This window comes from Eleutherodactylus coqui, chromosome 2 (genome assembly GCF_035609145.1).
Source record: "Eleutherodactylus coqui strain aEleCoq1 chromosome 2, aEleCoq1.hap1, whole genome shotgun sequence".
NCBI lineage: Eukaryota > Metazoa > Chordata > Amphibia > Anura > Eleutherodactylidae > Eleutherodactylus > Eleutherodactylus coqui.
In genome coordinates, this window is record NC_089838.1 from 259831856 (window position 1) to 259845710 (window position 13855).

Sequence of the window (13855 nt, forward strand, 5' to 3'; positions counted from 1 at the left end):
TTGTGGGACTGAGGCTTTAGGGTGTCTTTACACAGGATGACTATTCGAATAATCACACGAAAGAGCGAATGCAAACAACATTTCCTCCATGTAAATATGGCCACTAGCTGGGTGACAAGTGATAATTCGCTCTCTAGCCGCTAGTTGTTTCATTTTAGCTTGCTTAAGAATACTTACTGGTTGATCTGACGTTGTGCGCTGTAAAGTCATAGACATTTATGGAGGAACGACTTGCAAATGAATGTCTTTCTTTCTCCTCAAAATAAACAACTGTGTAAAATCACAAACAGTTGTTCCAACTCCTCGCTCCAGCAATTATTCCAAATGACTATTCAACTGATAGTCGTTCAGTACAAAACTACTCGGGTGCATTCACATGAACATGTATCGGCTCGGTTTTCACGCCGAGCCGATATACGTCGTCTCTCTCTGCAGGGGGGGAGGATGGAAGAGCCAGGAGCAGGAACTGAGCTCCCACCCCCTACCTGCCTCCTCTCCGCCCCTCTGCACTATTTGCAATGGGGAGAGGCAGGCGGCGGTGGGGCTAATGCTTGGAACTTAGCCCCGCCCCCGACTCCTTTCATTGCAAATAGTGCAGAGGGGTGGAGAGGAGGCAGAGAGGGGGCGGGAGCTCAGAGCCCTGCTCCTGGCTCTTCCATCCTCCCCCCCCTTCCCTGCACATGAGGACAACATCTATCGGCTCGGCGTGAAAACCGAGCCGATATACGTTTGTGTGAATGCACCCTTAGTGACATTAGTGAAGTGATATCACTGGAACTGGAGGGCTGTCACATGTGAATGGGGGTCTCCCAACTTTTTCCCAACAGATGATGTCAGGGAAGAGTCGGGCACGTTATTCTTCAGCATCTGACCCTCTTGTTCCCTCTGGAGAAAAGCTGCTGTCCCCCATGTAAAACAAATGAACGCCCGGCTGAAGGGAGGGTGCCAAGTGTATTGGGGAGTCAGAAGAAAGTGTATTAACCCTTTCCAATCCACTGTCTGACATCTAAAGACCTTCTGATTGAAGGCTGTACAGTTTCCGATGTCAGAAGACGTCCAACAGCATATTCTTACTGTATATTACTGGACGCTCTGTTGTTGGGGGCCTCTCCAGCATGTCCAATACCACAGTACTTGCTCTAGCCAGCAGGTGGCGCCATTGTATAATGGCAGAAAGAGAAAACCCCCTAGGAAACCCTGAATCCAAAATTGGATTGCAAAGGGTTAAGTGTATGGGCTTTGTGTTCTAGTATTTAGAAAATATAGAGTGGCTTACAGTATAGAACGTTTTGCTGGACATCGGTTCTCCTAAAACCAGCGGCATTTTCCTTATGTTTCTATTAGCAGTATTTGCAGCCACCGTTGTGATTGTAAAATGATGCACACGACAGACACGTTATAATCCTGTGTTATATTGTGACAAAGCAACAATTACATTTTTTTTTCATCTCAATACAAAAATAGCACCACAAAATAATTGTAAAGTGTACAGTACCATAGTAACAATGGAACATCCTTAGCACAATACACAAGCACTGTTGTGATTAGTTAGCACCATTGTAAAATGCTACAAAAAGCTCATTTATCCCATGCAACAGACAAACATACAAACCTAATGTAAAGGGAACGTCACTGCTTTGGTCAGGCTTGTTCATAGTGTGTATCTGCATCAGCTGGAGCTGCTACATAGTAGTAACATTCACTATTTAAATACATCGGGAGGTATGTACTTGTATTTCTGGTAGTGTATCCATAATAGGCTAGAGTAGATTGTGGTAAAAGGCAAAATACACAAACTACTCAATCACCAGCCACATATGTGTCAAAACTCTCCTTACTACCCTCCACTTCATTAAAGCTTTTATTTTCTAGCCTAATTAGACTCTTTTTACACTGTCAGATTCCTGCTGTTTGATGAGCACCAATCTATGAGAATGGCCTTCACACAAGCCAATGCTGGTTGCATGATTATAAACAATCGCTCATATTATCATTTATCTCCCATACCCTCAGTGCTGTCAGTGGCATATCCCCATTGCCACGGGAAGATGTGCTGCTGGCAACAAATATTTTCTATGCCGCACAAAGAGCTAATCAGCCAATGAATGAGCAGTTGCTCACTTAAGACTGATAGGGACATAGTCCAATGATTGCGCGAACAACTGTTCCTGTGGACGTTCATACTTGATCATTGGGCTGGGTAAAAGGGCCATTAAATGTAAACTATAGGACTTTAACCACTGATGATCTATCCTCAGCATAGGTCATCAGCAGTTGATTGATGGGGGGCCCTCCGCTCCTGATCCCCACTGATCAGCTGGTCGTTTAGCCTGCTGACAGGCTGGACATAGCCTTGCTGTTCAGGGCTGGAAGTGTAATAGCCGGCTTTGCTCCCCCTGAAATCAATGGGAGTGCTGCTTCCTATTACACTTCTGGCTCCTCATTGCAGTTAGGACCGGACCTCAGAGCCTGACCGCAACGAGTAGCCGGAAGTGTGATAGAAAGCAGCACTCCCATTGATTTCAGGGGGAGCGAAGCCGGCTATTACACTTCCTTCTCTGACCACCTACGATAACTTTCAGCCCACTTCTCCGACTGCTAATCAGCAAGTATCCAAAACAGCAAGCCCCGTCAATCAACTACTGATGACCTATGCTGAGGATAAGTCATTAGTAATTAAAGTCCTGGAATAGACCTTTAAGCTAGGAGATTCACATCACGTCTGTGGATTATGCTCAGCGATACAGTTTGAAACAATCGCACAAACATATGCTACTCTACATCAATACAAGCCACACATCTGCCATTGAAACACATAGAGCGGACTTGTACCCAGCTGTACTGAAAAGTGCAGTCGACTAATCCCAGTCAAAAGTTTTCTAGAATCAAAACTCAGAGTAAAATGCCCTTTTGGCTTTCATATTCTTAACTGTACTAAAAAATGAAATGTTGAGGAAGCGGTCAGCTCTGATCCATAACGTATAGATTCCCGTGTATTTCAAACACCTTAGTCTACCACAGATATATGGCTAGTGAGTGGTAGTTACTATCGTTCTCCACTAGATGTCAGCAAATAATAAGGATGGCCGTGCTCTGAGTGACTTGGCAGACTGTCACAGACAGCTAACCCCTTCTATGTCTTCCTGTTCCCCCTCCCACCCCCACAAATTATTAAATTAACAATGATCAAATAATCTAGTAAAGGCTCTACAAATAAAATGTACTCACTGCACCTGAATCTTCTTTGTACAATGCTGAGTACTTTGCTACGTATGATAATATTTATATATTTTTATCACAACTACATGTCTGTGTTTATATACAGAATTTAGCAATACATAATATATACACACGTTTCACCTGTGGTATGCCTTGCATTAGTGGTATAGATGACTATATCTGAGCCAAATAATGGTCATTACGTAAACATCACAGAGAAATAAAATAACAAGAACATCCCATCTCTCCACTTTGTGGCAACCTTTAAAAACCTATTGCTGGGCCGGTCAGACAGAATGAATGGTGATATTAAGTTGCCAAAGAATTGCTTCTGCAATAAAATGTCTTCCTCCAGTGGACTTCAGTTACAATGTGCAAAGTGGAGGATTATTTCAGTACTTACATAGCTTTTTTCCCCCCAAGGAGCATTGCATGGCTTATAAGACTCCCTACACTCTCAACAAGGAAGAACTTTACCCCCCCAACTCACATTAATGGCCTCTCAACTATCCACCCAGAGCCCTATTGTGTACTGATGAGAGGTAAGAGCCCCTAAACAGCTGTATAGAAGTGGGTCCTCTGGTCTGGCTTATATCCGTAGCTTGGTTAAAAGGTTGAATATTAACTTGCAAGGTAGTTACCCTCCAACAGGAGGTGCTGTGGAGGATTATTCCATCACTAATTTTGCATTACTTTTTTCCCAGGGACCATTGCATGGCCTATAAGACTCCCTACACCTTAGAGGTGCTCTCCACAAGGTGAAACATTACCCCATTCCCCACAGACTATTGTGCAAAGTGCAAAGACCCCAGAGTAAAAGGATGTCTTAGGCCGGCTTCACGCAGCCGAGAAAATCACGACTTTCGCGTTGCGAGACGCACAAATATGAACCCCCTTCTTTTCAATGGGGTCATACACATAAGCGTTTTTTTTTTCCACATAGCACCGCAATGCAAGAAACAAATCGCAGCATGTCCTATAGGGCTGTGTGATCTTGCATCGCAGCCCCATTGTTTGTTGAAAGCAATGGGAGAAGTCCGCGATCCTCTGCCGCGACTGTGACAGCTGCAGCAGGGGATTCCCTGCATCCCCAAGGTGATGCGAGGCTGTTTTCCCATAAAAACGCTTTGCATCCACAGGGCTTTCATGGATGGCGAGGGTGATATCAGGCTGTGATCCACGGCCGATCTCACCCTCTCCCATGTGAAGCTGGCCTTACACTGTTGTAATATAACTTCCTGCTTAATAGCACTCCTGTGGCTTGTCTATAGAGTAGACCCCGCACTAACGCATGACACTGATTATTGAAAATAGGAAATGTCACAGCCTTGTCATATATATAACGAGCCCTGTAACGGTTGCCTGTAGTAAGGAAAAGTTATTAAAGGGGTTGTCTGAGAAATTGAAAAAAAATGAAAAAAACAAACAAACAGTCTACAGAGTAGTGTAAATAGATACCTGAATAGCTTTAGTCACAAGCACCTTTTACAACACCCAAAACTATTGGCACTACCAGGATGAAACTTTTCTATAACCTGTTCTGATTAGCACTTGTTATTGCACTTGTTGACACAGGTAAGCTGATATAGTGCCCTTATTTTCAGTGTTCTCTAACGTATTAACAGTCTAAGTGCCTATTAAGTGCAAAGTGTAGGGATGTTCTGATGATGACAAAGCTGCATAAATAGGGCATAAGCTGCGCATAGGATGCATTTTGTAACTGAAGTCCACTGTGCGTTCATAACAGGCTCCAATACGTTTGCATCCTGCTAAAAATATATATATTTGACCATGGAATATAAGGACGGAATATAAAACAAGGTAACAAAAAATATACAAGGAGATATACAGAGAAGCTGAAACGTCAAAGTATCAATATCCACACTTTTTTAAAGGATCTTTTAAAAAGTCACAACGGGTTTACATGACAGGAGCTGTGGAAGACTTTCCACCTGTCAAAAAAGACACAAAGCTTAAAAAAAGGTATATAAACATTAACACAAGGATGAAAAATAGTGATAATGGCCTGGTAATTAAAGAGGACGTGATAAAATAGTGGTCTGAACACAGATTTGCTGTGCCCATTGCCAGATGCACTCTAGTGCGTTGTGTGAAATGAAACCAAACAGCCTATGGGTACAACCACTACTAAAATGGAACTACACTCATTGACAAAAAATACAAATAATGCACCAAGAAGGAGTTGTTGGAATCGAATTAAACTCTATATGTGTGAATGTAATGATAATATATGTAAGTGATTACAATATTAGAGCAAACGGATAAGTGCATTGAGGAAAACTACCATTCAAAGGAGGCTCTAGTACCCTGTTGGGCCACCTCTAGCCTGGATACATGATGAGATGCGGTTGGGCATGGAGGCTTTAGTACCCTGTTGGGCCGCCTCTAGCCTGGCTACAGGATGAGATGCGCTTTGGCATGGAGGCTCTAGTACCCTGTTGTACCACCTCTAGCTTGTATAGAAGATGTGATACAGGCGGGCATGGAGGCCCTAGTACCCTGTTGTACCGCCTCTAGCCTGGATACATGATGAGATGCGGTTGGGCATGGAGGCTTTAGTACCCTGTTGGGCCACCTTTAGCCTGGATACATGATGAGATGCGGTTGGGCATGGAGGCTTTAGTACCCTGTTGGGCCACCTTTAGCCTGGATACATGATGAGATGCGATTGGGCATGGAGACTCTAGTACCCTATTGGGCCACGTTTAGCCTGGATACATGATGAGATGCGGTTGGGCATGGAGGCTCTAGTACCCTGTTGGGCCACGTTTAGCCTGGATACATGATGAGATGCGGTTGGGCATGGAGGCTCTAGTACCCTGTTGCGCCACCTTTAGCCTGGATACATGATGATATGCAGTTAGGCATGGAGGCATACAGGCTTTCTAGATTCTGCATACTCTTAGGCTGCTGAAGCTTGTGTCCCAGCTGGTCCCATAAATGCTCGATCAGCAATAAATCTGCCAACGGGGCAAGCCAAGAAAGCGTGGCAACCTGCCGGAGGCATTCCTGGGATGCCCTTGCTGTGTGCCGGCGAGCATTATCCAGCTGGAAAATGCCTGTCAGCAGCCCTGCCATGGGAGACAAAAGATGTGGCTGCAGGATGTCCTGAACAATTCGCTGAGCTGTCATTGTCCCTCATACCACTACTAGAGGTGACTGACTGCCTTATGTGATGGCTCCCTATATCATCACCCCAGCAGTTGGGGCAATGTGTCGCTCTACAGGGAAGACATGCTCACCACTAAGCCTCCATACTCGACCGTTATCAGCTCCCAACCAGAACCTGGAATCATTGTAAAAGATTAAGCGCTGCGGAATAAGTTGGCGCTATACAAATAAAGATTATTATTATTATTATAAAAGATGATACAGTTCCAGTCTATAGCAGAAGAATGAAGAGGACGGTGTTGGGGTGTTAACGGCGGGGCATGTAATGGTCAGAACCCAAGTTTACATCAGCTAAGCACTTGGAAATGGTCCAGACAGAGACAGGGGCCTATCATAAAGGTGCCATCTTGGGATGGTGAACAACAAAACTGTTGGATCTAGTGGCCCATCTGGACAGTCCGTTTGCCGTGTGTGCGTGCCCTCATGTAACCACTGCTCTTACCACCTCCTAACAGCTTGGTCAGAATGGCCTAGATGGCAGGTAGTTTGTCAAAACAACCATCTTGCTTCTCATTCCAATGATGTGCCCGCTCTCAAAGTGTGAACTGGGCAAAATTATCTTTAAAGTGCCTCGTAGAGGAATGTTTAGGAACACTACACAAAAGTAGCATCTGAGAGCCTTCTTATAGGGCAACGAGGGGAGCGCTGTTACAGTCTCTGGTGACAAGACCCCATGTCTAATCAGACCACAACGGTAATCATTTACATATCTGCTGAGATATAACTGCAGGCCAGGTTTTCCAGCGTTATGACATTTCTATCTGGGTGCATTATTTTATTTTTTTTGGTCAATTATTGTTAAATGGACTTTTTCCTAAATGTAATTAATGCTGGGTATATTTTTCAAAAATTGCAATAGGCCCATAACAATACGCAGTACATCCAGCGAGAATTGAATGAAGTGATTCATAATTTACCACTCATTTGATTGCTACATGTTCTACCAGTAGAAGAAGAAAAAAGATCAAACATATTACAAATTCGCCCTCTGTTAACTTTGCTTGACAGAATGAAAGGAAGCAGTAACTGACTAAGGGACCTTATACATCTACCTATACCCTGCTGTTTGAGGTTAAAATAATTGTCCACTTGTAAACTATTGATGGTCTATCGTTAGTATAAGCCATCGATAATAAATCAGTGGGGGTCCGCTGCCTGGGATCTCCGTCAACCAGTTGTTTTCCAGGCTGCTGTACTCATCCATGGAGCTGATTTATGCAGGAATCAAACAGCTCTATTCTCAGTGTAGTGGCCAGGCTTGGTATTACAGGCAAAGCTTCTATTCACTTCAATGGGAACTCTGCCTATAATATCAAACCTGACCACTACAGTGTTGTCTTTCTGCAAAAATCAGCTCATTACACAAAGCACACTAGCCTGGGGAACAGCTGATCGGTGGGGGGGGGGGGGGGGGGGTCTTGGGTGGCAAACCCCCGCTTATCTACTACTGATAGCATATCAGGTGGATAGGCCTTCAATAGTTTACAAATGGGCAACCCTTTAAATACACGCACCAATATAAAACAATTACGTTGAAAAACGTAACATAAGTCACAAGCTACAAAATTGTAACGTATGCCAGCATATAGGTTTCAAAGTCAAAGTGATGAGGGAAAGAACAATTCATGAGTGGTGTATTCTGGCACATTACACTGTAAACTGCATGGCAAGTTGTGTCCCCATATTCACATTTTACAATAGCTATTACATGGTTTTACAGAACAGAAAAAGGCAAACCTGGTGGATTTATGGTTATGTCTAACAGTCATGATGTGAATGTACCCAGACAGTAAACTGGTGAAGATCATTGTAGCCTTTGTTCTACAGATAGAGGCTTTCATCAGTTTGCACCTTGTGTGCAAACATTTAATACTCACTAAGCACCATTATACAGAGAAGTGCCTCATGTCAGGCACCACTTTACAGTTGCTGATTACTTAGCACAGCAGATTAACTCAGTGTGCAACTGGCACCCATTAAAAGAATGTCATTTTGCATCTTTTTTTCAATTTTTTTTGGGCAAACCATTAAAATACATCACAGTTTTTCCAGTCTGCTTGATTTGCCTGAGAATATGTTTGCGTAATCCAGATTAAGTCATTTTAGCGTGATAAACATCCAGGAGACAACCAAATGAAGCAGGAGAACAAGCCCAGCAGTATACGGAGTATGTGATGCTTGTTCTGTGATTGCAGATCTGACAACATGAGCCCCCCTGGCATCATCACCCAGCACCATTGTGTTCAAGTCTTGTTGGCTTATTGTAGCATCGCTGTTGCAATGCTCCGGTCAGTGCTGTGGGTCACTAGCTTTGTGGTTGCAGCTTGGTAGCGTAGAAGTCCCTGCATGTCTGGCAGCAGCGCTGGTACCACCGCATGTCCTGGCACAGATTTTTTTCTCGAATTACCCTGCAGTACACTGTCCATTGGTCACCTGTGCACTTGTAGGTCAGGGCAGCTGTAAGAAAACAAAGTAATATACAGCATAATATAACACAGACCCCCAGCAATGGACTAAAACACAACATCTTCAGGTCCAAGGGCCATAATATCCTACTGAACTGCTCCCAAGAGCCGCAATAACACTTACATGGATATTACCATCTGAGACTTTTATGGCTCATCAAAAGTCATAATAGAAGCAGCTTCCACTTCTAGGACTACCACCTTTAAAGAGAATAGGGGTCCCCTTCTAGCACTTCAGAGAAGAGGAGACTATGCATCCATTAAGCTTTCTCCATTGTAGGGTGTTGGGGTAACAGACTAGTATTTCACATATTCCATAAGAAGAGCGGCATGCATAGACAGCCACCTCTAAGGACACATTCAGATGGTTAGATATTCAGGCTGTGTATTCCAAAAGCCACACACAGACCCATTATAGTTAAGTAGGCTGTTCTCACGAACCTTCTTGCACATAGACCTGTGGTCTGTGTGAAAGAAATCGCTGAATGTCCTATTCTTGCCCGTTTTTATTGACAAGAATAGCACATGCAAAGTCTAGGGTCTGTAAATATGGGACAGCACACCGATGGGTGTCTATAGGTTGTGTGATGGGAGTTTTGCTCAAGTTTCTCAGGCTCAACTTAGATAAGGCTGTCAGAATACAGCCTAAGGCTAGTTTCACTTGGCCTAGCAGGATATCGGGCCGTGAAACTCTGCCCAATATCACGCTCGTGCGATGTCCCCATGGATGCGAGGCGGTTTTGTGTCAAAAACGCCTCCCATCAATTCAGTACAGTTGTGATCCTCCGGCGCGGCTTTAAGCAAGTGTTTACCATTGTTTTCAATGAGGAAACTCACATTGCATGCCGTGCGTTGCGTTTTCTGGCCCCCAGTGAAATCAATGGGTGATGCGTTCCCGAGAGAATGGCCAAAAATAGGACATGCTGCATACTGCGATGCGGGGGGAAAAAAAAGGAGAAAAAAAAAAAAAAGAATCGCCCATGGTATACGAACCCACTGAAAAGAATGGGGTTCATATTTGTGCGAGATTTCTGCATCTCGCATCACACAAATCTCACGGCTGTGTGAAATAGTTAATTCATACTTCTTTCTGGAGTGCTAAGGAGTCCTCTGCCTATGTATTGGGGAGACAGATACCATACATTGCACATCCATGCTCCTGATCTGTGTGCCAATCCTCTTCCTTCTCACATGGGAACTACATATGAACAGTCACACACAGACAACCATTTCTGTGTCCAGATGGTTGGGGACTGGACCACAGAAAATGGCAGCATGAGCCATATGTGGCTCCCAGGTCACCCCTAAATTAGAGTTACCCTTGTAAGAAAAGATGGGCAGCTTTTAGTGTAAGATGGTACATCACTGCCCCCACGGAGTTTAAAATGTTAAATGCTGTTTTAATGCAAATTTGCTCTACCTTTGTTTTTAAGAGGGAAAGGGGGGATGCCGGAGGTACAAGAGGTGGAAATGGGTAGGCGCCGTGTCAGAGTGGCGCAGTTTATTGAGAAGACAAGACACAGTCTTTCCAAAAACAAACAGTCTGATTTTGACTTTCTTTCTTTGGGCACACGTCCCTTGTGGCACTGGAGAGGCCTGGAAGGTTTGGCCTTTTGTGCTGAGCATTCGGAATGTTGAGGCGCACTGGATTAAAGTAACCGGGTCTTGCTGAATTGCATTTTCTGCTGGTTTCCCTGTTCCTCCTGTACCGCCAGATTCCTTCCACGCTATATTGCCCAGCTCTTGAAGATATAAAAGAGACTGAGAGGTTGTTGTTCTGTTGCTACGTTCAAAAAGACTGTTCCCAGTAAAACAAAAAGTAGAACAAGAATGAGTTTCTAGTTGAGTTGGCCTAGTCCAGACATGAGAAATACGCCTGAAGGTATTGCATGAGCCCGCCACCTGTCTACAGAGTCTGGATTCCCAGGCACCAGCTCCTTCCCTGATGTAAGACCTCAACCTGATGCAGAGCTGCAGCTTAAGTCCCGTCTGGAGAAAGTACCTGACAGCTGGGGCTCGGACATTACACTAGAGCTGTGCCAGCTTATATTGCCTACACATAGCATAGTAACAGTGGTGGAAGCTTTCTAAGTTACCTGACATACAGCAGAATGGACTAGATAGTAGTAACCAATATCAAGAATGATGCCCAAATATTACTGGAGTAGTGTCCATAAACTAGTGCCAGCCAGATAGTAGTATCCAAGAAGTGCTGCAAGCAACAGAGCAGTTCCAACGTCACAGGTTGCTCATATGTAGTTTCCGTTCCCGCTTGGAAGTATGAATTGAAAACCAATTTCCATTCTTCCTACATGAGCTTAACAACCAAACAACAATATAACAAGTGAAATCTTTCCATATTACTAACCGAGTCTGGGAGAAGTGATGGTGTTGGCATTCACTTTTTCATTACAGGCTTCTTGGTGACATTGCCTGTAGGCCACCGGCTTGGTCAAGAAGGAACATTCATTTCCATGACGGCCAGTCACCTTATGCATACACTGTACCACCCGAGACTGCAAGCCTTTCCCACACGTGGAAGAGCACTGCAAGTGGAAGATTAAGGGGCACGACGAATGTAAAACAAGGGTAATATTCACACAGGACAAAGAAAAGAGTCAATAGAAGGAAATAAACATGTGAAAAACCACATGACATCCTGTGCAGTATAATACAATCTACTGTTCCCTGTTATCAGCCAGTTCAAGGTGGGGAGGGGCTCATGAGCATTATTCAATAGAGTTCCTGAGAGAGAAGAAAAATGTCTAGAAAAGAAAATCAGCCCCATTATTACTACTTTGTCTTGCTTATCTCTAGTTTTAAGAACCTCCGGAATCATTTACATACATGTGACTGTAACAGCAGATCTTATAAGCTGCACCTGTCAGATCTTTAGTGTTAATGCGCCTTTTAATGTGAATTATGGGGACGTTCTACGATACACTAATAATTACAAAGATCTGTCATGAATACGCCATTTTTGGAGCTGAACCAAATTCAGCGGGGGACCCAAGAACTAATTAAGAATCAGATATTGTGAATGATTTCCTTCAGGCACTCAGTGATGTCATGTTTTTCTCATTTAATAGGCAACACATGTGCTTTTAAAGAAGAGAATACTTGCTGTTTCAGCATTATTGCTTTCAAATTCATTAAGTTGCACATGCAAAGTTTTTCATGGAAGGCGTCTATGAACATTCTGTAATCTACTAACCTTGGACCAGTCTCCAGTCTTCCACTCGTAGCAGCCAGTGTAGTCCGCACACTCCTCCTCCTCTCTTGGCCTTGTAGCAGAATCACATTTACCCCTGGTATTGGTGCAGGATATTCGCCTCTTCTTGGTGCCGTGGCCACAGTCGGAAGAGCACTATAATACAGATCAGGAATATGCATGGACTCATGTAAGTGAGGTCTTCAAAAAAATTATAGAGGACCTGTCAGCTCTTCTGACGTGGCTTTTAGTAAATGTCTGTAATCCCCATGAAATACTGAAGCATCTGGTCTGCATATTGTCCTGTTCCTCTGTTATTACTCCTGGAGCGGTCAAAAACGCTGTTCTGAAATGCTGTAAAACGCTGCGTTTTTACAAATGCCTGTGTGAGAGTGGCCTTATTCATGTTTCCAGGAGGAATGACAGAGGGACAGCACAATGCAGACTTCTAGCAAAGGAAGGTTCCGAATTGTTATTTTATGGGAAATGCAAACATTCACTAAAACATGCATCAGGAAAGCCGACAGATCCTCTTTAAAGTCCAACTCAGGCGGGTCTCACACAAACGCGTTTGAATTGTGGATTCTGTGATCACCGTCCACACATATAAAATGTGGTAACACATGTGCATGGAAATGCATTGACTTTAACCGGAAATGCATTGCGGACACCCGCCCACGTATTCCGCAGCAAATACCGTCCATAGCATGATATGGAAAAGCACTTTTTCCTGCACAAGAGTGGAAATCAATGGCGATTTTCCACTTGCGGAGGAAAAATCACAGCATGCTCTATTTTAGTGCAGAGCCTGCATGGACAGCCTACATTGAAGTCAATGGAAGCCATCCTACCCACGGCTCGTCTGCACTTGATATTGCGGTCATGTTGCGCATTCCGTGTCATCACCTAGCGACAGCGCAGGAAAATCTGTACTGCGCTTGTTTGACGGTGAGCCGTCCGAACCATACACAGCACAGATTAAGAAGAAAGAAGACAGGTACATGGGGTCACCGGCCAGGCACAGGGTCTGATTCTGCTGTGGGATTCCGCATCCAGAATCCGACTCGGTTGTGTGCAGGTGGAAATTTACTGTGGATTTTGCCCGTATGAGCTCCGTTGACCTCTATGGATGCGTTTGATCTGCAGTGCATACACAATTACATTGGACATGGACACAGATTTGTATACAAAAGGTATAAGGAAAGTAGGAATTTGTAGGTAGACAATGCAGGACAGAGGCTGGGGAGCAACACACCATCCGGATTGCTGTCTGCAACCTCCGTTTATTCTTCTGGGCTCTTCCTCTACAAGAATAAGGGGGCTTTTGTTAAAGTGGTTTATACTACTACCAAAATAAGTCAAATAAAACTAGCCAAGCCTGGAGCGCAGTATCCTGTTCTGAAGGCTCTCAGGACATCTCTGACCACGACAGCACAAGAGAATGTCACCTGAGTGATGGAAGGGAGCTTCATTCTTCCGTGCAAACAATACGCTGTCCTTAAATGTACATCTGCGCGATCACACGCATGTCTTCTGCTACGGATATCCGCTCACGGAATCCAACCAGTTCGTGTGAGCCCGGCCTCAGGCTAACAAACCTAAATCCAGGAGCACGGCTGGTTTCACACATTGTGTACTAGTTGCAGACCTTTTTCCACCACTATGTACAATACAATGTTAGTGAATGGAGTTTAACAAACCCCTTCACCAACAGCATAAAAATTGCGTTACGGTCATGTTGCAGATTTTCAAATCTGCAGCATGCTCT

General features: G+C 44.1%; 1 protein-coding gene across 2 annotated transcripts in view; it reads right to left on the reverse strand.

Moving 5' to 3' along the window:
* Window positions 1–7824: 7824 nt before the first annotated feature.
* Window positions 7825–13855, reverse strand: part of ADAMTS17 (ADAM metallopeptidase with thrombospondin type 1 motif 17) — a 197411-nt gene continuing 191380 nt past the window's right edge. For both annotated transcript variants that reach the window (XM_066592863.1, XM_066592862.1), the window contains 3 exons: window positions 12091–12243; window positions 11245–11422; window positions 7825–8868 (listed from right to left, as the gene is read on the reverse strand). In XM_066592863.1, the coding sequence (XP_066448960.1) occupies window positions 8717–8868; window positions 11245–11422; window positions 12091–12243 (483 nt within the window). In that variant the 3' untranslated portion in view covers window positions 7825–8716. The remainder of the gene's footprint in view (window positions 8869–11244; window positions 11423–12090; window positions 12244–13855) is intronic.